Source organism: Anolis carolinensis, chromosome 1, assembly GCF_035594765.1.
Source record: "Anolis carolinensis isolate JA03-04 chromosome 1, rAnoCar3.1.pri, whole genome shotgun sequence".
NCBI classification, from domain to species: Eukaryota; Metazoa; Chordata; class Lepidosauria; order Squamata; family Dactyloidae; genus Anolis; species Anolis carolinensis.
In genome coordinates, this window is record NC_085841.1 from 989,177 (window position 1) to 1,015,551 (window position 26,375).

Genomic DNA, 26,375 nt, shown 5'->3' on the forward strand with positions numbered 1-26,375 from the left:
GGGAAAAAAGATTCCACCTAAACATTAGGATGAACTCTCAGAGAGTAAGAGCTTTTAGGCAGTGGAATCTGCTGCTCCCGCCTGGGAGTTCAGTGGACTGTCTTTCTCTGGAGGTTTTTAAGCAGAGGCTGGATGACCATCTGTCAAGGGGGCTTTGATTGATTACTCAAAGGGGTTGGACTGCATGGTCCCCAGGGTTCCTTCTGACTTCTTGGTTCTGTGACTTGAAGAGGAGACAGCTTCCTAAGTGTAGGAGCTGTTCAACAGTGGAATATAGAATGCAGAAAGGGTTGGACTGAATGACGTTTGGGATTGCCTTCCAATTCCAATGGAGTACTGTATATGGCTTGGAGTTCAGAGGATTCTCTTTCTCTGGAGGTTTTTCAACAGGGGCTGGATGGCTATCTGAAGTGTTCGGATTGTGTCTTCCTGCTTGACCAAATGGTGCTGGACTAGATGGCCTTTGGGGTTCCCTTTCAGCTCTAGTGAAGTATATGCCGGAGTTTGCTGGAGTCCCTTTCCTTCTCTTGAGGTTTTTAAGCAGAGCCTGGGTAGCTATCCATTGGGAGGGCTTTGATTGTGTCTTCTTGCATGGCAGAAGGGAATTAAGTGGCCATTAGAGTCTTTCCAACTCTACAAATTTGATGATTCCAGGAGGAGGAGGTGGGTCTTGTCATGCCAAATCTGTTACATACACTTCCCACAGTAGCTCTTCCTTCTTGTACTTGTACAGATTAGGATGGGGGGACAGAACTCCGATCACAGATCAATTTGGGAAAGCTTCTTCATTGTTAATGTCCATGAGCTTCCAATTGGGAGAAATGAAGGGTCGAAGTTAATACTGAACCTTGGCTTTGGTTTTGAGACAGTCATGCACCTTTCCTGGGTGTCTCAGGTGTGTATGACTTCTCATCAGCAGGTCTCCTCCCTTTTTCCTTTTGGCTTCTCTCTGGGGCCAAAATAACAACAACAACAACAACAACTTTATTTTTATATCCCGCCACCATCTCCCCGTAGGGACTCAGGGTGGCTTACATGGGGCCAAGCCAAGTAATCACAATAAAACAAATAAAACAAATCATGTACAATCAAACAATAACATCATCAGCAGTAAAAATTTAAACAGTTTAAAAGTACTAAAACGACAGCAAACCGCCATACAGAACAAAGCAGAGTAAGATAATAAAAGACTGGGCAAAGTGTGTGGTGTGCATGGTTAGAAGTCTGAGGAGATCAATAATAAAGTGCTGTATTACAGCTAAAAAGGAGAATTCAGGGGTGGACAAAGAAGAAGAATTAATGCCAACTATAGACAAGAAGCAGTACATTAGCACAGTAAATTGTCAATACTTTGAAAATTGTGGTTATAATCAATTATTGAAGGCACACTAGAAGAGCCATGTTTTTAGATCTTCCTTAAAAGCTGTCAGGGTGGGTGCTTGCCTCACACAGCCCTTTCCTTGCTCTTCTGCCCCCTTTGTAGTCCCCCTGGCTACATCGGAAACCCTCTTTGAGCTGGGCTTTGAGAAGACAAAGAGGAAGCAGAACAAGGAGCAGGTGCCTCCACCTTCGGGATCCCAGCAGCAGAAGAAGCAAAATGCAGCGAAAAGTGCCAAGAAAGCCCCAGCCGGAGAATTGAGGCAGAAAGAAGTGAAATTCCGAACGTTGGAAGAGGCGCTGAAAGCGGTGAGTTGAAACCCTGAGTTTTCCTTGTGCTACGTGTGCTTTTAGCGGCAGCCAATTAGGGGAAAGCCCTGCTCTGGGAATATTGTGTTCCTGTTACAGCCGGATGAGAGAGAAGCACGATGTTCCCATCCAAAATGTGCATTGTTGCTGGCTTCGGGCTTTTGCACACAGTGGCTGTGAATTTATTTGAAGTAGGCCCGGGCTGTGGCGCAGGCAGGAGAGCAAGCCAGTGCAATTAACTGCAATGAATCACTCTGACCAGGAGGTCATAAGTTTGAGCCCCGCTCGGAGCCTATGTTTGTTTGTCTTTGTTCTATGTTAAAAGGCATTGAATGTTTGCCTATATGTGGCGCAGGCTGGAGAGCAGCTGCAATGAATTACTGCAATGAATCACTCTGACCAGGAGGTCATGAGTTCGAGGCTCGCTCGGAGCCTATGTTTTTCTTGTCTTTGTTCTATGTTAAAAGGCATTGAATGTTTGCCTATATGTGTAATGTGATCCACCCGGAGTCCCCTTCGGGGTGAGAAGGGCGAAATATAAATGCTGTAAATAAATAAATAAATAAATAATAGTGAAGTAGAGTAGACCCATTCAACCAGTGGCTGAATGGTGAGTCAGTATTGATTAATTGGGTTTACTCTAGTTAGAATCAGCTATAGAACTGAGGCCAGTAGCCTCTTCAAAGGGTAGAGGAGAAGTGCAATTACAGGTTGTGATTGGAAACTAGGATCCTGATAGTCAATTCCACATTTGCAACCCCGGCTTAATTTCTTTAGAAAATTGTGTGAGTCCTGAGTAATCTTTGCAATGTGCAAAAACAATTTGAACAGCTCTCTAATGACCCTGGAAATATTTATATGAATATATTTATAATTTATAAACCAAAAAATAGGTATTATGGCGGGGAGGGGGGGGGGGGAATTGACCCAAACCCAGGGAGGGATTGTTCCCTTCCCATATATAAAGAAAAACCTGCATGGTTTCTTCCTTGCCTCTTTCCCTCTGCTTCCTCTGTGAAGGAGAAGCAAATTGTTACCCAGCATTACTGTCATTCATCTCAAGTGCAGTTAAGCTGCGGGTCCATGGACCATAATAAAGTTTATATATGATCCTCCTGGTTTGGTCAGGATTTCAAACTGTCCCTTGGTGCCCAAAGAAATTGGAAAATAATATCAATTTCTTCTAAAATGTCCCCAGAAAGAGACAATCCCATCCTCTAAAAAAAGTCATGCTTAACTGCACTTGAGATGAATGACAGTTGTGGGAGTTGAAGTCCAAAACACCTGGAGGGCCAAAGTTTGCCCATGCCTGCTTTACTGTAAAAGCCAGTTCTGATTTGGGGAGGAAAGGCACAGTGCTCCAGGGTGGCCTTGTCTTCTTCCTTCTTTCTTTCTTGGTTCTGTATGTTCACTGAACGCTCTTTTTCTCCCCCTTCTGCCAGTTGGATGTTTCGGAACTCCAGAAGGCACTGGATCAAAGTCTGAGCTTGTTCCCGGAAACCCCTTCTGTGTGGCTCAAAGACCTGGCTGGCTACCTGAACTACAAGCTGCAGGCCCCAGAGAGCGAGCCCACCCTCAGCCAGCACCCCCATGGTCAGTCATGCCTCCTGATATATAGGGGTGTCTCTTCCTTCCGTCTTCCTTCCTTCCTTCCTCCCTCCCTCCCTCCCTTCCACATCCATGAATGGCAGTTTGTCCATTGGTAATAATATAATATATTGTATATACATATAATATTGATACCAATATTATAATGTAATGCAATATAATAATACTACTAATGCAATATAATAATATTATGATTATATATTAAATGTAATATTACTAATAATATTACAGTACAGAGGTATAATACAATATAGCAATATATACAGTAGAGTCTCACTTATCCAAGCTAAACGGGCCGGCAGAAGCTTGGATAAGTGAATATCTTGGATAAGGAGGGATTAAGGAAAAGCCTATTAAACATCAGATTAGGTTATTTTACAAATTAAGCCCCAAAACATCATGTTATACAACAAATTTGACAGAAAAAGTCATTCAGTACGCAGTAATGCTATATAGTAATTACTGTATTTACGAATTTAGCACCAAAATCTCACGATATATTGAAAACATTGACTACAAAAATGGCTTGGATAATCCAGAGGCTTGGATAAGTGAGACTCTACTGTACTACTAATATTGTGCCATGTTAATGATATAATATATTGTATGTACTTGTAAGCTGCTCTGAGTCCCCTTCGGTGTAAGAGAGGGCAGGGTATAAATGTAGTAAATAAAATAAATAAATAAATAAATAAATAATATGGCTGGCATTCAGTGTTCTTTCTGTGTTCTTGGCTCACCATTTTGAAATGGGAGCTGACCAAAAGCCAGTCTCAGTTTGGGTTGCTCTGCCCTTTGCAGACGTGACCTTCCCTCCGTGCTGTCCTTTCGGAGTTTGTTTCAGGCAGAACTGTCCACATTGGGAGGGGGGTCTGTCTTGTACTAATATGATTCAATGTCATTCTTAAGGTTACCACATTACTATTTTTCCTTCTTGCAGACTACCCTTACTGCCTGGTCAACAAAGAGCTGAAGAGCATCATCAAGTCACTGCTCTCGAAAGCTGCAGGTGCTCTGGAGCTTTTCTTTGACCACTGTATTTACACCATGTTGCAAGAGCTGGACAAGACCTCCGGTAAGAGCCAAAAGGAGACCAGCCAGGAAGAATGCTTAGGGTCTGTCATGCTCCCACAGAGGGTTTTATTGTTTCTATGTCAAGCCTCAGTTATTCCATTAGTTAAAATGAAATTAGTTATTGTCTGTGGGAAGGAACCTCAGTTAGACCCTGTCCCTTTAAGACCCCCCTTCGAAAGAAGCAGAGATTGCAGTCCTAGTCCTCCTCAGCAACTCTTTTGCAGCCATTGAGTTAGTAAAAGGGTGACAGGAGTCTAGAGGCTGCAACATTTTCCACGTTTATGGTTTAGGAAACTCCAGTTTCAGTTTAGGAAGGCTGACAAGATTGCTTGGAGTGCCGAAGCGGTACCCATTTGTCTACTTACATTTGCATGTTATGTTGGTAGAAGGTAGGGCTGACAGATGGGAGCTCATCCTGTCTCGCGAATTTGAACTGCTGTCCTTGAGGTCAGTAATCCAGCAGCACAAGGGTTTAACCCATTGTGCCACCGCTGCCTATAAATATAATAATAATAATAAATAATAATAATAATACAGTAGAGTCTCACTTATCCAACGTAAACGGGCCAACAGAACGTTGGATAAGCGAATATGTTGGATAATAAGGAGAGATTAAAGAAAAGCCTATTAAACATCAAATCAGGTTATGATTTTACAAATTAAGCACCAAAACATCATGTTAGACAACAAATTGGACAGAAAAAGTAGTTCAATACACAGTAATGCTATGTAGTAATTACTGTATTTATGAATTTAGCACCAAAATATCATGATATATTGCAAACATTGACTACAAAAATGTGTTGGATAATCCAGAACGTTGGATAAGTGAGTGTTGGATAAGTGAGACTCTACTGTAATAATAATAATAATAATACACCAAGTGAGGTATAAATAAATATAATAATGATATTGAGAACCACTTTGTGTAGCAGTCAAAATATAAAAGCAGGATATAAATATACTACTACTAATAGATATCTCTATCAAAAGAGATACCTCTGTCTTGAGGAAAGTAGGAGGCATCCTAGGTAGGGCCATGCACCTTCTTCCCTCATGTAGTTGCACAACAACTGTGTTGCTTTCCTTCCTGTGGGTTAAGGGCATTTCCTGCCAGGTTTCCCTGCTCATCAGGATCCCTGAATCGTCTGCTTCCTCTCCACCTTTCAGGGGAATCACTGCACGGCTACAGGATCTGCATTCAAGCTGTGCTTTCGGACAAGCCCAGAGTGGCCACGGCAGACTTGGGCAAGGTGAGTGGCTTAGTCGGCTGCATCCAACTTGGGGGCCCTTCAGGTGAGGAGAATAATTATTGGTCAGAATGGAATATATGTCCATCTTCTCTCTGCAGAAGTGATCAATGGAAGTAATCAGGGCCGGGGTTTAGCACAGCAGGTTAATCACCAGGCTGCAATAAATCTTGCCAACCAGAAGGTTGAGAGTTTGAAGCCTGGGTCAGGGTGAGCTCCTGACCTTTAGCCCAGCTTCTGCCTACCTAGCAGTTCGAAAACCAATGTGAGTAGATAAATAGGAACCGCATTAAAGCAGGGAGGTATTTAGGCTCGGTTTTTCAATCAGAAAAAGGAGGAAGCTTACAAGCAAAGTTCTTCATCAGGGAGATGGAGCGACACCACTCCCGAGCACATATATGCCAAAAGATGGGAAAGCCTATAAATACCTTTATCTGTTGTCTGACTTGTCATTGTTATAATATAATATTTGCCGTATATGTGTTCTGTGCAACATGGAATGGACGAAGGATTGGGGGAAATCCAACCCCAAATAGGGAAACAAGTTGTCCAGGAACACCTGGCCACTCTAAACGAATTCAAGTCCCCAGGGCCAGATCAGCTACATCCAAGAGTATTGAAGGAACTAGCGGAAGTTATTTCAGAACCACTGGCAATCATCTTCGAGAGTTCTTGGAGAACAGGAGAAGTCCCAGCAGATTGGAGGAGGGCGAATGTGGTCCCTATCTTCAAGAAGGGAAAAAAGAACGACCCAAACAATTACCGTCCGGTCAGCCTCACATCGATACCAGGCAAGATTCTGGAAAAGATCATTAAGGAAGTGGTCTGCAAACACTTAGAAACAAATGCGGTCATTGCTAATAGTCAACACGGATTTACCAAAAACAAGTCATGCCAGACTAATCTGATCTCTTTTTTCGATAGAGTTACGAGTTGGGTCGATACAGGGAATGCCGTGGATGTAGCATATCTAGATTTCAGTAAGGCCTTCGACAAAGTCCCCCACGACCTTCTGGCAAACAAACTAGTAAAATGTGGGCTAGACAAAACTACGGTTAGGTGGATCTGTAATTGGCTAAGCGAACGAACCCAAAGGGTGCTCACCAATGCGTCGTCTTCATCATGGAAAGAAGTGACAAGTGGAGTGCCGCAGGGCTCCGTCCTGGGCCCGGTTCTGTTCAACATCTTTATTAACGACTTAGACGAAGGGTTAGAAGGCACGATCATCAAGTTTGCAGATGACACCAAACTCGGAGGGATAGCTAACACTCCAGAAGACAGGAGCAGAATTCAAAACGATCTTGACAGACTAGAGAGATGGGCCGAAACTAACAAAATGAAGTTCAACAGGGACAAATGCAAGATACTTCACTTCGGCAGAAAAAATGGAAATCAAAGATACAGAATGGGGGACGCCTGGCTTGACAGCAGTGTGTGCGAAAAAGATCTTGGAGTCCTCGTGGACAACAAGTTAAACATGAGCCTACAATGTGATGCGGCAGCTAAAAAAGCCAATGGGATTTTGGCCTGCATCAATAGGGGAATAACGTCTAGATCCAGGGAAGTCATGCTCCCCCTCTATTCTGCCTTGGTCAGACCACACCTGGAATACTGTGTCCAGTTTTGGGCACCGCAGATGAAGGGAGATGCTGACAAGCTGGAAAGCGTCCAGAGGAGGGCAACTAAAATGATTAAGGGTCTGGAGAACAAGCCCTATGAGGAGAGGCTTAAAGAGCTGAGCATGTTTAGCCTGCAGAAGAGAAGGCTGAGAGGAGACATGATAGCCATGTACAAATATGTGAGGGGAAGTCATAGGGAGGAGGGAGCAAGCTTATTTTCTGCTGCCCTGCAGACTAGGACACGGAACAATGGCTTCAAACTACAGGAAAGGAGATTCCACCTGAACATCAGGAAGAACTTCCTCACTGTGAGGGCTGTTCGGCAGTGGAACTCTCTCCCCCGGGCCGTGGTGGAGGCTCCTTCTTTGGAGGCTTTTAAGCAGAGGCTGGATGGCCATCTGTCGGGGGTGCTTTGAATGCGATTTCCTGCTTCTTAGCGGGGGGTTGGACTAGATGGCCCTTGAGGTCTCTTCCAACTCTACTATTCTATGATTCTATGATTCTATGTGATCTGCCCTGAGTCCTCTTTGGGGTGGGAAGGGCAGAATATAAATACTGTAAATAATAAAGCAAGACAATTGCTTGCAAAAGGCTAAAGCAGGCCTGAGCAAACTTCAGCCCTCCCGTATCAGGATGCATATGACTGAAAGTAATCGTGATTCTTTCCTTTCATATTTAGTGCATGCTTATTCATTTTCTTGGCCAAATCAGGTCTCATAGAGGCTTGGTGGGGCATGTTTTAAAGACTAATAGAAAAGTTATGGAGAAAATGAGTGGAGAAGGAAGAGGAGGAATAATTGTTCTCGCTTTTCTCAGGGAAAAGGGCAAACCATTTATTTTCTTCACTTATTCCAAAGCCAGTTGAACTGGTTTCACTCGTAATACAAAGATTAAAATACAGTTAAAGGAGTTACAGTATAGTTTAATTGTCTTTTGTGTTTTTTATTGTAAAGTGTATTGTGTTTCTAAGGTGTGCTCTCATAGTTGGGGAAAGGCAGGATATAAATCTATCTTGCTGGGGATTTTTGATCCAATGCCGGTCTCCCTCTTTGCTCTCTTGTTGCTGCTTCAGTACCTGGAGCTGCTGCGGTCCCATCAGAACCGACCGGCCAAATGCCTCACCATCATGTGGGCCTTGGGACAAGCGGGATTCGCTGATCTGATGGAAGGACTGAAAGGTATGTATGGATTTTATTAATGTTATTTTATTGTTATTGTTTTAATTATATACGCTGTCATTGTATTGTTTTATCTGTTGATTGGGCTTGGTCCCCATGTGAACCGCTCCGAGTCCCCTCAGGGAGATGGGAGCAGGTTATAAATAAAGTTGTTGTTGTTGTTGTTGTTGTTATTAATATTATTATTATTATAAGTTGAGGTGGGTGAAGGTTTTTTATCCAAGAGATGAGGGCATTTGCATAGGGCGCCCTTTGTATTGTCTCCAGGAGGCTCCACCTGAGAAGTAGCCCTTTGGTGCATGAAAGCTCTTTCCTGGAGAGGTTTTTCCATGAGCCCTTTGCAACAAATTGTGGCATCCAGATCTGGAGGTTGTTGGATAGGAGCTCCCATCCTTTCTCATTTGCATTTGGAGTTTGATAAGATCTGTAGCCCAGCAAGATCTTCCAGACTTACATATCCTCCAGCCCTCTTCCAGGCAGCCCAGCCTTTCTCATCTTCTTTAAACAGGAGCAAGTTGTTGGGAAAAGGCAAGAAGAGATAATTGCGTTTTAATCTATAGAAGGATCCAAAAATAAAGCTGTTCTGAGAGAGATGGGAAGGTTCCCAGGATTCACCTATTTGTTTACAAGTTTTTCCTATTTTGTACTCTGTGTGAGCAGTGTGCAGTATGCCTTAGTTTGAGCTTTTCCTTTTGTTAGAAGAGGGAGATCATGATGGTTCTCCACCTAGAGATTGTTTTATATATATATATATATATATATATATATATATAAAATTTTATTGTGCTATATGTGATATATACAGTTAAAGCGAGGAAAACATTGGTACAGAGAAAGTGAAGTAGAGAAAAGAAGAAAAATAGGTGTGGAAAAAAGAAAAAAGAGAGATAAAAAGAATTAATAAAAATAAATAAGTAAATAACATTTAAATAATAGGTAGTAACAAAAAGGTGAAAAACCAAAACCACCACCACCACCCCCCCCCCAAAAAAGGAAAAAAGGGAAAGAGAGAAAAAAATGTTTATTTATACCCTGCTTTTTCTCTCTCAAGAAGGAGACTCAAAAGTGACTACTTAGGAAAGTTAGGGTCTAACGATCTTTCTAGAAATATAGTTCTTTTTAATCAACCATTTCGGAACTTTAAGGTTGACTCTCCTGCTCTGTTGCTTATGCTTCGCAAACTCCCGTTGTGTGAGTGATCTTCCATGCTTTGTTTGTGAAATGCTTTTTTTCATTTTGGGAAATTTCCACAACAAAGGGGTTATGGGCCCAGCAAGCTTCCATCCGCTGCGCAATTCTGCTCTGCTTTGTTTGTTGAAGGCCTTTTCCTATTTGGGAAATTTCCAGAACAGTCCACAAATCTAAATGTTGCTCTGACGCTTCCCTTCACAGTGTGGCTTGGCATTATGCTTCCGGTCCTGGGCATCAAGTCTCTCTCCCCGTTTGCCATCACCTTCTTGGATCGTCTGCTCATGTGAGTTGCTTTGCAGTGGGGCATTCTGTGTGAGGCAGACCTACCTGACGGGTGCGGCTGGGGTCACGTGTGGTCTTTTTATTGATTTACACCCTACTTTTCTCCCCCAGTTGGGATGTAAAGTGGTTTTTCATGTAATTGTTTATTAAGTTCCATTTAGGCCTTTGTGGTGGAGAGAGGCCACTGCTTGGCTCTTTGTGAGGAGCCTTGGATGGTGGTGACATAACAGCCAGGGAATTAATGGCTGCTGAGTTTCTGAAGCCTGATCATTTTTAAGGCAATGAGGCATATTTAAAGACTGTTTTAAAAGGACTGTTTATTCCCTCTCTTCTCTGTAAGAAGCAAGAGAGACTGCTGTATATATTCTTGCTCTGTTTGACCCATTGAAGTGAAATAAAGTTACGTTACTTATTTCACAAACCTGAGTGGCACGTTATTATACTGCAGGGCAAACTTTGTTTCAGAAGCCATGGTAAAACTTCTATTTATTTACATCTACAACATCCAACAGGACGCTTCTCTCATGTCCCCGCATAGGGAGCTAGAGCTGACAGACAGGAGCTTACCCTGCTTCCCGGATTCGAACCGCCAACCTGTTGGGTCAGCAGTCCTGCTGGCACAAGGATAAAACCCATTGCACCACTGGGGGCTCCGGGAGATGGTTTAAAGCAGTGGTTCTCCACCTGTGAGTCCCCAGGTGTTTTGGCTTTCAACTCCCAGAAATCCTAACAGCTGGTAAACTGGCTGAGATTTTTGGGAGTTGTAGGCCTAAACACCTGGGGACCCACAGGTTGAGAACCACTGGTTTAAAGCTTAGATGTGATAGTGGAGAGTTGGATGTGAGAGAAGAGGAGGAAAGACACACCTGGCAGCGATGCACCTGTGGCATCAAGACCGATGTGCTGCAGGATGACCTGATGGCCTCTTCACAGGCCATTTCCAAGGGCTTGAGTTGAGTTTCTTAGGCATTTTCCTGTAGCTGAGAACATAGTGTATCAAGGCCCTTTGGCTTCCAGAAGAGACGTCTGAGAGGAGACATAATTGCCATGTTTATATACTTGAGAGGCTGTTGTAAGGAAAAGGGAGCAGGCCTTGCTTTCTGCTGCCCTGAAGACTAGTACTCAGTGGAGCAGTGGGTTCAAATGACAGTGAAGGAGATTCCACCTGAACATTTGGAAGAACTTCCTGACTGTAAGAAGAGCTGTTCAACAGTGGAACTCTCTGCCTCGGGATCCAGTGGAAGCTCCTTCCTTGGAAGCTTTTAAACAGTCTGGAGGGCCATATATCGAGGCTGACTTGATGGTGCTTTTCCTGCATGGCAGAAGGGGGTTAGACAAGATGGCCCTTGGGGTCTCCTCCAACTCTATGATTCTAAAAGGAAGCCACTTGGAACTGTGTCCTTGGAGGGCCTGGGTTCAGTTTCTTACAGGGAGAAGCTTTTAGCCAGAACAGGTGACTGCAGAAGCTATATGCAGAATGCATTGAATTTGTCCCAACCTTGTGTGTGTGATTAATTTTTTAAAATTAAGTTGTATAAGATGATTACATTGTTATTCACAATCACGTTACAGAAATAATAAGGAAAAGACATAATAAGACTGTTTCCTGTAGATTCTGTAAATATTGTTTGCCTCATATTATTTTACTATTCTATTTTATCATTATTGTGTCATACTGTATTATTGTGTTATTAACCTGCTCTTATTTTAATTGTTGTTGATGTTGTTTATATATGCTTGTATATATTTGTTTATGTTCTGCTTTTTTGGGCTTGGCCCCTTGTTAGCCGCCCCGAGTCCCTTCGGGGAGATGGAGACGTGATAGAAAAAATAAAGTATTATTATTACAGTAGAGTCTCACTTATCGACATTTGCTTATCCAACATTCTGGATTATCCAACACAGTCTGCCTTTTAGTAGTAAATGTTTTTGTAGTCAATCTTTTCAATTCATTTTGATGTTTGGGTGCTAAATTAATAAATACAGTAATTACTACATAACATTGCTGTGTATTGAACTGCTTTTTCTGTCAAATTTGTTGTAAAACATGTTTTGGTGCTTAATTTGTAAAATCATAATGTAATTTGATGTTTAATAGGCTTTTCTTCAATCCCTCCTTATTATCCAACATATTCACTTATCCAATGTTCTACTGGCCCGTTTATGTTGGATAAGTGAGACTCTACTGTATTATTATTATTATTATTATTATTAATATTCTCATACCATTCTGGTATATCCTATTTTTTATCCTTTCCAATTCTGTACTTCTCTCCTACTTGTATCTGTGTCTTTCTTTTTCCCCTACCTCTCTCCCCCCTCCCTCCAGGAACATTTATACCTCTGTTTTAACTTTTATCTTGTTTGTTTGATCATGGAAATGCCCTGATTCAGTTCCTTGTGTTTCCTTTTACATTTTACTCTATCAGATCTTAATAATAATAATAATAATAATAATAATAATAATAATAATAATAATAATAATAATTATTATTATTATTATTTATTTTTGTATCCCGACACCATCTCTCTGAAGGGACTCGGGGCGGCTAACATGGGGCCAAAAGAACACAAAGTGTAGACAAGTTAAAATATAAAACAGAGCAATAGAATAACAATAACAGTATAACGGGCAGAAACAGATTCAAGCACAATTAAAAAAATAATTCTTCCCACTTCGATCCCTAGTTCCCCATTGGACATCTGTTTGTATATTTTTCCTTTAACTAATATAATATTGACGCATATGCATAGTCTACTAGATAATCTTGTCTTGTGTGTGCGGTGACGGGCGTTGTGCTTTCTCTTTGGCAGGATGCATCCCAACTTGACCAAAGGCTTTGGCATGATAGGACCCAAAGACTTCTTCCCGCTCTTGGACTTTGCCTTCATGCCCAACAACTCCTTATCGCCCAGGTAGGACAACATAGGGGAGAGTAAAGGCACACAGGAGCACGTTGCACCCAAGAGTTGCCTCCCTGTTCCTCAGATGAGGCTAAGAGCTTTGGTGTTGCAGTCACACTTCTGGGGCTTCCTCTCTGTCCAAATGCAGTGGATGGAAAGCCTTCCTTTCCTCTTCCAAGAATGTCAGTGGGGCTGATGGGGCCTTCTTTCCTCTTTTTCTCTCTGCTCAGCCTCCAGGAGCAGCTCCGGCAGCTCTATCCCCGCCTGAAAGTGCTGGCCTTTGGGGCAAAGCCGGAGACCACACTGCACACCTACTTCCCGTCCTTCCTCTCCAGGACGCTTCCCGGCTGCTCAGCTGACATGAGGAAAGAGGTGAGGATGTAGTTTTCCTCCAGGCAAGTGGGTCCATTCTGTGTATCTATTCTCAGGCAGCACTTGAGCAGGGCAGATCTGTCAAGGCGGGATAGGTGCATGATTTATAGTTTTCTTCCCTTTTTAAACATTATGCAAAGTTTATGTATCTCTGTGAAAACCGTCCAAATATAATGAGGGGGTACTAACACCAGGGGCCCCTGGTGGCTCAGTGTGTTAAAGCACTGAGTTGCTGAACTTGCAGACCAAAAGGTCCTAGGTTCAAATCCCGGGAGCGGAATGAGCGCCCGCTGTTAGCCCCAGCTCCTGTCAACCTAGCAGTTCTAAAACATGCCAATGTGAGTAGATCAATAGGTACCGCTGCGGCGGGAAGGTATGTCAGAGTAATTGCAGTAGTTGGATGGAATCAGTGGAACGCAGAATGAGAAGAGACATCAGAGACGTTGGTAAAACTATATATAAAGTTTTACTGTAAGCAGTAATAATCAAGACAAACAAGCTTCCAGACAATAGACGAACACAGGACTCTCACTCTCAGCAGACAGCACTCAACTGACACAATCAGCAATGCACACACTTGTGTCTGGACACTCCCCAGTTCCAGCCACAGATCAAGGACATCACAGCTTCTTAGTAATTAACTCTTTCCAGACTATAGTACACTCTGGATGATGCAATCAGTATGCAGTACAGACAAGACACAAATTTCATTTAAACACTACCAATACACAAATCCTACATTAACAAGATAATGGTGCTCCATGCAGTCATGCCTATGGCCACATGACCTTGGAGGTGTCTACGGACAACACCGGCTCTTTGGCTTAGAAATGGAGATGAGCACCAACCCCCAGAGTCAGTCATGACTGGACTTAACGTCAGGGGAAAACCTTTACCTTTACCTTACGAACACATCAGTTATCCACCAAGTCTCTTCAATGTGGAGTAAATAAATCATGCGAAATGTATATAGAGGATAATAGTAATGTTTTTAGTTAGGCATTCATCCTCTTGGCTAGGAAAGCGTAGGAACGCAGAGCTGTCTGCGCTGAACTACAGCAACTACTTCCAGGTGGATTGAAGTTTGCTTGCTTTCACCTCTGAGAAATGAGATTTGGGTGGGATGGAGGTCCCTGGACTTTTCCTCTGTATCTGAAATACTCTTGGACCTGGGGATGTCCCTTGGTTGCACGGGTGCTTAGTGCTTGCTCTGCAGACCCCTGCCCCTAATTCTTCTCTCAATTTGGTGCAGCTGCTGAACTGTTTGACTGAGTGCCTCAGCCTCGATCCGCTCAGCTTCAGTGTCTGGAAGCAGCTCTACGTCAAGCACCTCTCCCAATCAAGGTAAGCCTTTGCCACTGCCCTGAACCCTCATACAGGACCTTTTAGATCAGGCATGGGCTGTTAGGAACTATGGGAGTTGAAGTCCAAAACACCTGGAGGGAGGGCCGAAGTTGGCCCATGCCTGCCTTAGGAACCTGTCCCACTCGCTGGACTTATAATCATGGGATGATATTTTTCCCTTTTGTTTCCACAGCCTACTCTTGAACCACTACCTGGAAACCTGGGGCCAGACATCCAAAAAGGTGAGTGGCCTCTGCTCTTTGGCTTTTGTGGCAATAGAGGTGCAGCAACCATGGGTGTCGGGACATGTGGACCCTCCTACAGAAAGCAGCCATGTCAACATGGGTTGAGTATCTCTTATCCAAAATCCTAGGGACCAGAAGTGCTTAGGATTTCAGATTTCCCCCCTGGATGTTGGAATACTCCTTTTTGCATAGATGGACATCATGAGATGTCTTGGATATGGAACCCAGGTCTGTACACAAAATCCATTTGTGTTTTGTATACCTCTTACACACAACCGAAAGATACCGTTACACACATTATTATTATTATTATTATTATTATTATTATTATTATTATTATTATTATTAAGTTGCTGCCTGAAACAGAAAACAAAGTTGCCATTAAACCACATGGGTAGACAATTGTGAATTTGGGGTTCCTGGATAAGGTCTGCTCAACCTGTAACTCTTTATTGCATGTTGATAAAGATTGGCTGCATCAAGCCATGTTTTTACTCGACACTGGAATTGAGGAAGGGTCCTGAGCAACTGAGATGCCAGAGCAGAGCAGACCCTCTCCCGCCTCCTCTGTTATATAATCATTGGTTTGCTTTGAATGCGATTTTCCTGCTGAATGGGGTTGGACTGGATGGGCCACCAGGTCTCTTCCAACTCTGATTTCGTGACTACGAACCCATGCAGGATGTGGTTGAGTTCCAACATGAGGGAGTCAGAGATGGTTCCGGCCCAGCTTATCTGTCCGAACGTGTCTCCCGCTACGACCCATCTCAAAGCTTAAGGTGAGGCCCTGCTCGCGGTCCCGTCAGCCTCACAGGTGCAGCTGGCGGGGACGAGAGACAGGGCCTTTTCAGTGGTGGCTCCCTGCCTATAGAATGCCCTTCCCATTGAAGTCAGGCAGGCTCCCTCCCTCCTGTCTTTCCGAAAGAGAACAAAAACGTGGTTATGGGACCAGGCATTTGAGCATGAGTAGCAGCAAAAATGAGATATGAATATATGACCTACTGACAGACCCCACCTGGACATGCAAAGCGCCTTAAATGTATATTAAATGTATAATTATGTGTATTTTTAATGTATATTCTTAATTTTATTGTAATTTTTAATCTTGATGGATTTTTAAATTTGATGAAAACTGTTTTTTTGATATGTATGCTTATATTGTAAGCCGCCCTGAGTCCCCCGATGGGTGACAAAGGCGGGGTAGAAGTGATGTAATAAATAAATAATAAATATTCTGCTGGATGTTGCTGCGGGATATAGCCATGCTTTTTGTGCCAAATGCTCAGAAGTGACTTTTTCCCTGATCTGTACTGATCTGGAAGTAAAGGAATTTATTTCAATCCTTGGCTGTGAGTAGGTTTCTTCCTAGGGATCTGCAGTTCCTGACATAAAGTCACTTTTGAGCATTTGCTCATGGCACTAAGTGCCTAGCTCTAGCTTTCCCAATAACAAATGTTACGGCTTCCTTTTCTCTCTCAGCCTTGATGATACCAGATGGTGGTGTTTAACAGCTCATTGTACATTTCCATTCATTCTTCTGACAGGCCTACCTAGACAGTTTTTAAACATGAATGTTAAACATGTGTTCTTTGTTTAATCTATGCTTTGTGTATTTTAATACATATTTTATAGAAATACGTTTTAATATGCCTTTCTTGGAACACCAAAATAAGGCTTTTACCATAAGCAATAATGATTTAGAGCCTGCATTTGGTAACCCAATTAAAACAAACATTTGGAAAATTACTTTTGGAGTATAATGAAGTATGCATTGCCAGGGATTCTTAAAACTATAGTTCTAACTATAATTGGCATTGAATGTTTGCCATATATGTGTTCATTGAGTCCCCTTCGGGGTGAGAAGGGCAGAATATAAATACTGTAAATAAATAAAAATTAGTGGTTTTTTTGTGTTCTTGGGCCATTTCATACTATGCAATTATAGCACTGTGATTCCACTTCAGCTGTCATAGGTCCATGATTGCAGTTTAGGGGAGATATTTAGAATTTGTAGCCAGAAAGCTCTACTGAATTGATGTTGTGTATGTTGCATGTGTTGTATTTTATTGTATTTTATATTGTGTTCACCTTTATGTTTGTTTTTAGGCACCTTGTGCCATCTGTAAGCCGCCCCGAGTCCCTTCGGGGAGATGGTGGCGGGATATAATAATAATAATAATAATAATAATTATTATTATTATTATTATTATTATTATTATTATTATTATTATTATTATTTTATTATGACACAGCAAACAAGATATATATGCTGGATTTCATATCACAAAATCACAAGTCGAACACTTCCCAAGTGTCTAGGACTGTGTGATGTATTTTCGGATGATGCGTGTAGATTCCAGCCGGGTGGCCTTTTGCAGTTGGCAGATTGTAATTTTGTCAATGTCTGTTGTTTCCAAATGCCGGCTGAGATCTTTTGGCACGGCACCCAGTGTGCCCATCACCACCGGGACCACCTGCACTGGTTTCTGCCAGAGTCTTTGAAGTTCAGTCTGATAGCGGCTGAGTTATTATTATTATTATTATTATTATGGTGTGAATTCCTCTGAAGTTTCATTTCTTTGAAGATCCAGAGAGAGCCATGACATCATCTGCCAGGATGACATGAGCAGGGCAAGGGCGTCTCTTCCTCGGTTCAAAGGTTGTCTCCCACTCCTATGATTCTGGCCCATTCTTTATCAACCTTTTTCTTTTCCAAGGTCCGGAAATCTTTGCATGAAACGGTTCGCTCGTTCAAAGTCACAAACGACGAACTGGCTCTGAAGGGATCCAACAATGCTCAGGACGTCTCCGCTTGCCAAACCGCCTGCAAGGTGCGTTCCTCTGCCGGGAAGGGGCTCATGGTCAGGAAGGCCACTGGGCTTCTCTTGGGAGAGGCAACCTGCCTTCTCTTTGGCCTGTTTTCTTCCTCGTAGAGCCTGCTGCTCAAGATGAAAACCAGTCGGTTTCCTTGGCCCCGGCTGGCCTTGGTCCTCCTCGTCTTCACTGCCTGCTTCCTGATGCACGACGTACGGACCCACGGTTCCTTCCAAGGTGAGGCCTGGCCCCGTGGGTGGTGAGGGGACGGCTTCCCTGTGTCATAAATACTTTTCAAGCTACAAAAAGCATTAAAAAGGTTCTTTTATTTCATTCACAATAAGAATATTAGGCACATAACAGTGAAAGAAGGTAGGCACACAGATTCTAGCTACATAGGGTACACAAATTTGCCTTTAATTTACATTTTACTCAACATTCATACACATACAAACATTCAGTCGTCATGCATACATTACTATCTCTTCTTCCTTCTCCTGGAAAAGAGACCCCGAAGGAGGCCAGATTGCCATTCTGCGTACAGTACAGTCTCACTTATCCAACACTCGCTTATCCAATGTTCTGGATTATCCAACGCATTTTTGTAGTCAATGTTTTCAACATATCGTGATATTTTGGTGCTAAACTTGTAAATACAGTCATTACTACATAGCATTACTGCGTATTGACGAAATTTGTTGTATAACATGATGTTTTGGTGCTTCATTTGTAAAATCATAACCTAATTTGATGTTTAATAGGCTTTTCCTTAATGCCTCCTTATTATCCAACATATTTGCTTATCCAACATTCTGCCGGCCCATTTATGTTGGATAAGTGAGATTCTACTGTATATACCATCTTCCTCTGTCACTTGGAGAAGATGGCACATGGACCAGACTCCTCTGGTTTGCCACAATTTTGGAGTAGTAAAGAGTGTCTTATTACCTACAAAGGCCCGAGCTGTGGCGCAAGCTGGTGAGCAGCCAGCTGCAGCCAGCTGAGACCAATCACTCTAACCAAGAGGTCATGAGTTTGAGGCCAGCTCGGAGCCTGCGTTTGTCTTTGTCTTTGTTCTATGTCAAGGCATTGAATGTTTGCCTTATATGTGTAATGTGATCCGCCCTGAGTCCCCTTCGGGGTGAGAAGGGCGGAATATAAATACTATAAATAAATAAATTATATAGCAATATTTCTGCTGATGTGGTTCTGAAAGTTGTAAATGAATGGCTGGTGTTTTCCAGCTAAAACTTCCTGATTCCATCACTTTGACACAGATGTTAGCTTTCCTTCCTTAGCTGATACAGTGTTCCCTCACTTATCGCTGGGGTTAGGTTCCAGGACCACCCGCAATAAGTGAAAATCCGCGAAGTAGGGACACTATATTTATTTTAATACTTATACATTATTTTAGTAGTTATACACTATTTTAAGTCTTTATCAAACAATCATGTGTTGATAAATCGCCTCCTTTTCCTCCCATTGCCTCTTGGGCTCCTTTTCTCTCCCTTTGGCTTCTCCTTCCTCTCTTCCTTAGGCCGTAAATTGTAATTTTTTTATGATTTATAATAGTCTTTTAGAGTTTATTGAAAAACCGCGAAACAGTGAATCCGTGAAAAGTGAACCGCAAAGTAGTGAGGGAACACTGTAATTGGTTTTCCTTCTTAACATAAGAAACCCCTGTGTTTGCTTAACTTTAACTTAAAGGGGTCATTGTCTCTGGTAATGTAAACACGTGGTTTTCTACCTAGAGTTAATCATTGTCACTGGTCATCAGTGTCAGCAGTTCAGCAACCTTTAATTACAGTTCAGCAGTTCACCTCCTTTTTGTAGTTTTCCAGGCCTCATTTCTTAGGATGGCATCTTTAGCCTCTATAGATCCCAGTCATTCATCTTTCATACAATTTCATTCAAACCACCTATCACATATTCATCACACTTGGAGGTGGGGGTGGCAGGCCTGCCTCAGTTGGTGTATCAGGAGCCCTTCCTGAGGGAGACTGTCTTGTCTTTTCCAGCCTCTGCCTCCGCCCAGTTCCTCCGCTCTTCCGGCATCTTATCTGTATCCCAGCAAGCCTGGAGTAAGGTGTCCCATGCCTCTGTGGGAGGCTACAGGTCAGTAGGACCCTTCCCCATTTCATGGTGTGCCAATGCTTTGTTGGGAGGGAAGGCTCGTGCCCCAGAGAATGGGATCAGGATCCAAAATGACCTCCAGATTGGAGAGCTGATGGGCCAAAACGAACACAATGCCTTTCGACAGGGAAAAATGTATGAGAAGACACGTAGGCAGGAAAAAATAAAATGCATAGATACAGTAGAGTCTCATTTATCCAAGCTTCTGGATTATCCAAGCCATTTTTGTACTCAATGTTTTCAATATATCGTGATATTTTGGTCCTAAATTTGTAAATACAGTAATTACAACATAACATTACTGCGTATTGAACTACTTTTTCTGTCAAATTTGTTCTATAACATGATGTTTTGGTGCTTAATTTGTAAAATCATAACCTAATTTGATGTTTAATAGGCTTTTCCTTAATCCCTCCTTATTATCCAAGATATTCACTTATCCAAGCTTCTGCCGGCCCATTTAGTTTGGATAAGTGAGACTCTACTGTATATGTTGGGTGACAACTGGTTAAAAATGGCCCATGTGAAAGGGATCTAGGAGTCTTAGTGGAGCACAAGCTGAACATGAGACAACTGTGATGTGGCATCGTAAAAAACCAGTGTGATTCTAGGCTGCATCCATGGGAATATAGTGTCTAGATCAGGCATGGGCAAACTTTGGCCTTCCCTCCAGGTGATTTGGACTTCAATTCCCACAATTCATAACAGCCGCTAGGCCATTAGGGATTGTGGGAGTTGGTCCAAAACACCTGGAGGTAGGGCCAAAGTTGATCTAGACCAGGGGTCCCCAAACTTTTTAAACAGGGGGCCAGTTCACGATCCTTTGGACTGTTGGAGGGCCGGACTATAGTTGGCCACCAAGCAATAATAATAATTATTAATAATAATAGTAATAATAATAACAACAACAATAATAATAAAAAAGAGGGTTGGCAGAGACCCTTTGGGCCATTGAGTCCAATCCCCTTCTGCCTTTGTGCACCAAAAGCACAAGCACAGCACCCCTGACAGATGGCCACCCGGCCTCAATGTTAATAATAATAATAATAATAATAACAATAATAATAATAATAATAATAAAGAGGGTTGGAAGAGATCCCTTGGGCCATTTAGTCCAACCCCCTTCTGCCTCTATGCACCAAAAGCACAAGCAAAGCATCCCTGACAGATGGTCACCCAGCCTCAATGTTGTTAATAATTATAATAATAATACTGGGTTTTGGAACACAATACTCCTGACCTCACAATCGTGTTAAAAAACAAAGTATGGATTATCAATGTTGCAATCCCAGGTGACAGGAGGATTGAGGAGAAACAACTGGAAAAGCTGACACAATATGAGGACTTAAAGATCGAATTGCAAAGACTGTGGCACAAGCCAGTCAAGGTGGTCCCAGTGGTGACCACCTTGCCTAAAGTGCCTAAAGACCTTGGCCTGCACTTAAACACAATTGGCGCTGACAAAATTACCATCTGCCAGCTGCAGAAGGCCACCTTACTGGGATCTGCACGCATTATTTGCCGATACATCACACAGTCCTAGACACTTGGGAAGTGTCCGACATATGATCCAATACAACAGCCAGCAGAGTGTCTGCTGTGGACTCATCTTGTTGTGTTTCTAATAATAATAATAATAATAATAATAATAATAATGGTTTTAAGAGAAGAAGAGACCCCTTGGGTCATTTAGCCCAACCCCCTTCTTCTCTTGTGCCGTGGGGGCCGGATAAATGGCTTCGATGGGCCGCATCTGGCCCCCGGGCCTTAGTTTGGGGACCCCTGATCTAGACTAAGGGAAATGATCGCCTTGCTCCGTTCTGCTTCAATCGGATCTTTTCACCTTAAATAATTCTGTTTCCAGCTCTGGGCAAAGCAATTCAAGAAAGAGTTGGACAAGCTGGAAGTTGTCTAGAGAAGGGTGAACAAAATGGTTATGAATCCCTCTGAAGAGCAGTTTAGGGAGTTTGAGGTGTTTAGCTCAGAAAAGAGATTAAGGAAGACCATTGTTTAATACTTGAAAGGAAGTCCTATTGAGGAGGGGACAAACCTGTTATCCGCTGCTCTGGCAACTAGGACATAATGAAGCCATGGATTCCAAGTAAATATTAGGAGGGACTTCCTGACAATAAAAGCTGCTCAGCTGTGGAATTTGCTGCTGCCTCAGAGTCTCGTGCAGTCTCCTTTTCTGAAGGTTTTTAAGCAGAGTCTGGATGGGCATCTGTCAGGAGGATATGGATTGTGTGTCCTGGCAGAAGGGGCTTGGAACCGATGGCCCTTGTGATTTTTTTCCTGATGCTGTGATTCTGTGACCCTTCCCAGAGGCATTGTGGTGGGGTGCTTCCCCTGGGAGGCCCCTTCCTTTTCCTTTATCCCGGCCTTCTTCATTCTGCCCTTTTCCCCTCAGCTGGCTCAAAGCCAACGTGCCTCTCTACTATTCTCACGTGGCCACTGCCCTGGGCCCAAACCTGGAGCTGGCCTGGACCAAGACAAACGCGACGGCCACCTACATCTCTGGGAAGTGCTCTGCTCAGCTGGCCTGGCTCAGGGACCACCTCCCTGCCTTCATCGAATGGGTGAGCATCCGTGGGAGAGGGAGGGTCGCATCCGCATGGCAGGGGCGGTGGGGTGTGTTGCAAGCAAGGAGAGGCGGGTAATACATTTATTATTATTGTTATTATTGCTATTTTATGGCCCCATTGGACATGTAGGGTTTGTGCCTGTATGTTGTTGTAAGGATATATACCTGTGGCCATGCAGTTTGCAGCCGGTATTGCTTTCCTGGGCTCAGAACAATGTCTGCAGGTGGACCTGTCCTGCGGCAGGTGCTGTTGAGTCCCTTTTGCATCCTGAGCCATCCCCAGGGCTCTCTCCGGCTACTTGCTTGTGCTGGAGGTTGACCAACTGGATTTGCCTTTTCTCCTTGGCCAGCTCCAGACCCATGTTCCAGATGCCGTGCTGCAGGGAGCCGAGTATCTCAAGGAGTTGCTGCTCTTCCTCATGCGGAACTGTTTCCTGCCGGCCGTAGACTACGTGGCCGCGTCTCTGGAAGGACTCTGGCAACGCTGGGTGGCCTCTTGCAAGTGAGTGCCTCTCTCCCTGCCAAGAAGCAGAGAATGTAGCCAGGGAAGGGCCTTAGGAGCTAGCTTGTGTGGCAAGGGGTGGGTGGGTGGGTAGGTGGTCAGGCAATGAAAGTGGGGATTGGGGGTGGAAGAGAGTGGCCGGAGCTGTGAGGGGCAGGTGGCACTTCTCACTGACCTGAGAGAAGAGGCCCACTTTTACTCCCCCCCCCCTCGCCAAATAAATAAATAAATAAAGAGGTCCTTACTGCATTTTAATGCTGGTGGGGAGTGAAGATGGACCCCAGGCATCTCAGTCCTATTTATTTGTTTGTTTATTTACAACATTTATATCCCACCCTTCTCACCCTGAAAGGAACTCAGAGCGGCTTACAAGTTATATGTACATACAATATATTATTAGCATAGCACATGCCGGCCACATGACCTAGGAGGCGTCTATGGACAACGACGGCTCTTCGGCTTAGAAATAGAGATGACCATGAACCCCCAGAGTGGGACACAACTGGACTGATGTCAGGGGAAACCTTTATCTTTACCTATTACTATATTTTACTATACCACTATACTGTAATATTTTTGGTAATACTACATGTAATATATAATTATATTATATTATTATTTTTAGTATATTATATTACATTATAATATTATTATATTATAATAATTCCCCAGAGTTGTGGTTGTTTCAGGGCATCTTCCATCTTAAGGCATTCCTCTTTTACAAGCAGAGGGAACAGGAAATGCCTGTTGCAAAGTGATCACAGAAAGACGGATTTTACCTTGGTTTTGCTGGATGTTCCCAACCCCTCTTCAGCCACAAGGACCGGGAATGTCCTGTGTGCTCATTCCGTATGTGCTTGGCAGTCTGGATAGGGTGCAGGTGTCCTGGCCCCTTCCACATGCCCTCAAGGGAACCCCAGGTGCTTTCTCCTGGCACCTGGTTCGGTCCGCTGCTAAACTTATAATATATTGTATATGCATATATCCCTCTTCAGTCACGAGGACCGGGAATGTCCTGTGTGCTCTTTCTGTATGTGCTTGGCAGTCTGGATAGGGTGCAGGTGTCCTGGCTCCAGCGGGGCAGTTAAGGGAAGGACCTTCCACATGCCCTCAAGGGACCCCCGGGTGCTTTCTCATGGCACCTGGTTCCGTCTGCTGCTGAACTTATAATATATTGTATATGCATATGATATTATAATGTAATACAATATAATAATAATCACTATTATAATGGTATAGTTATATTACATGAAATATTACTAATAATATTACAATATAGTGTTATAGTACAATATAGTAATATATATGGTTTATATAGGGGCCCCTGGTGGCACAGTGCATTAAAGCACTGAGCTGCTGAACTTGCGGACCAAACGGTGCCAGGTTCAAACCCTGGGAGCGGAGTGAGCGCCCGCTGTTAGCTCCAGCTCCTGCCAACCTAGCAGTTCGAAAACATGCCAATGTGAGTAGATCAATAGGTACCACTCCGGCGGGAAGGTAACGGCACTCCATGCAGTCATGCCAGTGGCCACATGACTTTGGAGGTGTCTATGGACAACGTTGGCTCTTCGGCTGAGAAATGGAGATGAGCACCAACCCCCAGAGTGTGAGTAGAGCAATAGGTACTGCTCTGGCAGGAAGGTAACAGCGCTCCATGCAGTCATGCCAGTGGCCACATGACCTTGGAGGTGTCTACGGACAATGCCGGCTCTTCGGCTGAGAAATGGAGATGAGCACCAACCCCCAGAGTCGGTCACAACTGGACTTAACGTCAGGGGAAACCTTTACCTTTAATGCTTATATTGTGCTATACAAATAATATAATATATTGTATGTACATCTAACTTGTAAACTGCCCTAAGTCCTCTTCGGGGTGAGAAGGGCGGGATATAAATGTCGCTAATAAATAAATAATTTTCCCTCTTTCTCATCTCCTTTCTAGGGGCGAAAGCTCGTGGGACTGCCTGAGGGACCAGCTCACCAACCTCACCCTTTCTTCCTGGACGTTCCTGCAGGACACCACGGTGGCCATCAAGGACTGGGCCTTGGCCATCATCTCAGGCCACTAGCGCTGGCTTCGGCCCCAGGAACGGAATGGGAAGGGTGGACATCTCCTTGGCTCAGGGCATCTCCTTGAGTGCAGGAAAGCGAGACGGCACCATCACGGACCCCAGGCCCGGTGCCTCTTCGGTCCAGCACCCGTTGTGTGCAACAGGCTCCTTCTCACTCAGGCCTTCTAATACCACCTGCCGCCCGTACCTTTGACATCGTTGTGCCCAGGTTTCGAGGCTGCGGTACATCCGACTTCCGGCAAATGGAAAACTCCCCCGGTCTCTCTGCCGCCTTCGATGCTGTGATCCCACAGTGAAGCCTTGGCCACGTTTGCCCCGTGTCCCTGCCCTCCGTCCTTTGCCTGCAGTGCTGCCTTGCAGGCCTTTCCTTGCCCCGGTCTCCCTTGGGCCTTCCAGGTGAGTCCCCTTTCTCTCAGGTGGTGGTTCTCCCACAGAGCTGCCTTCTTCTTCTGGACCAAGATTCTACCGCACGCATGGGCCAACTTGGGCCCTCCTTCCAGGTGTTTTGGACTGCAACTCCCACCATTCCTCACAGCCTCAGGCCCCTTCCTTTTCCTTTTTCAGGAAAGGGCCTGAGGCTCCAGGGGAGCTTCTTGTGGCTTGTTTGTGTACGTTGGAAGGAGGAAACTTCATTCTGTCCTGCCTGCGCCGGTCCTCTCCTTGGTCCCCAGAGCGGCCCCTTCTTGCCAAGCGGAATAAAGGACAATAATTTTCATTATTCAGAGTCTGTCTTTGTGTTGCCGGCAGCAACAGTGTCATGGGTCTCCTGCCTGTGGAAGGAGTGGGTGAGACTGTGCTTGCCATCCAGGGTGGGCTCCAAAATCATCATCCTGGTCTCACCGATCCCTCCTTCTCTAGGCTGCCTTCTCATACGGAGAATCAGCACTGATAAACAAAACGCCGGCAGTCGTAAATTCAGCTGAATTCAACGGTACTTAATCTTTATTTACATTGCTATGTACAGTAGCACTCATTAGCAATAAGTCCTAGACACATGGCAGTGTCTCCTCGGCCACGGAGTGGCTGCAAAAACATTCCCCGTCCAACGCTCACGCCGACTGCAACCTCCCCTGCATTCCACAGACCATGAAGGAAGTCCCGGTCAATCAAGCTTGACCTCATTGGCCCATGTGTTACATCAATCAAAGCAGGCTCCTTTTAACTCCTCCGCTGCTGGAATGCCTTGCCGAAACTCATACAGAAACATTCCCAATAGCCTAGATTGATTTTAACATTTCACACAATTCACAATACCCTGACACTGCCCCACGGCTCCAGCGCTTGTCTTAGAAAACTAGAATTCCCTCAGGGCCACTGTTATGAAATCAGGTACTTTTACAACAAAAACAACCACAACAACAATAATATATTTTGATACCCCACCACCATTTCCCCGAAGGGACTCGGGCCGGCTTACATGGGGCCAAGCCCGAATAAAAACAGCAGACCAAAAACACAAGGAATAGAGACATGCATATAAAATTCAGCACTCTGAACATAACCAAGATATAAAAATAATC

General features: G+C 43.9%; 1 protein-coding gene across 2 annotated transcripts in view; it reads left to right on the forward strand.

Annotated features, from left to right (window-relative positions):
• The window catches only part of tmem214 (transmembrane protein 214), a 28,388-nt gene extending 2,983 nt beyond the window's left edge, over positions 1–25,405 (forward strand). Inside the window, exons 2-17 of one of the 2 annotated variants that reach the window (XM_003228178.4) lie at positions 1,484–1,686; positions 3,129–3,279; positions 4,235–4,369; positions 5,539–5,621; positions 8,310–8,415; positions 9,808–9,889; positions 12,703–12,804; positions 13,023–13,164; positions 14,417–14,508; positions 14,702–14,750; positions 17,471–17,584; positions 17,687–17,804; positions 19,586–19,682; positions 22,108–22,276; positions 22,632–22,783; positions 24,726–25,405. In XM_003228178.4, coding sequence (XP_003228226.3) covers positions 1,484–1,686; positions 3,129–3,279; positions 4,235–4,369; positions 5,539–5,621; positions 8,310–8,415; positions 9,808–9,889; positions 12,703–12,804; positions 13,023–13,164; positions 14,417–14,508; positions 14,702–14,750; positions 17,471–17,584; positions 17,687–17,804; positions 19,586–19,682; positions 22,108–22,276; positions 22,632–22,783; positions 24,726–24,852 — 1,922 coding nt within the window. In that variant the 3' untranslated portion in view covers positions 24,853–25,405. The remainder of the gene's footprint in view (positions 1–1,483; positions 1,687–3,128; positions 3,280–4,234; positions 4,370–5,538; positions 5,622–8,309; positions 8,416–9,807; positions 9,890–12,702; positions 12,805–13,022; positions 13,165–14,416; positions 14,509–14,701; positions 14,751–17,470; positions 17,585–17,686; positions 17,805–19,585; positions 19,683–22,107; positions 22,277–22,631; positions 22,784–24,725) is intronic. The other variant, XR_010002306.1, reaches the window with a different exon arrangement.
• The last annotated feature ends 970 nt before the right edge of the window (positions 25,406–26,375 follow it).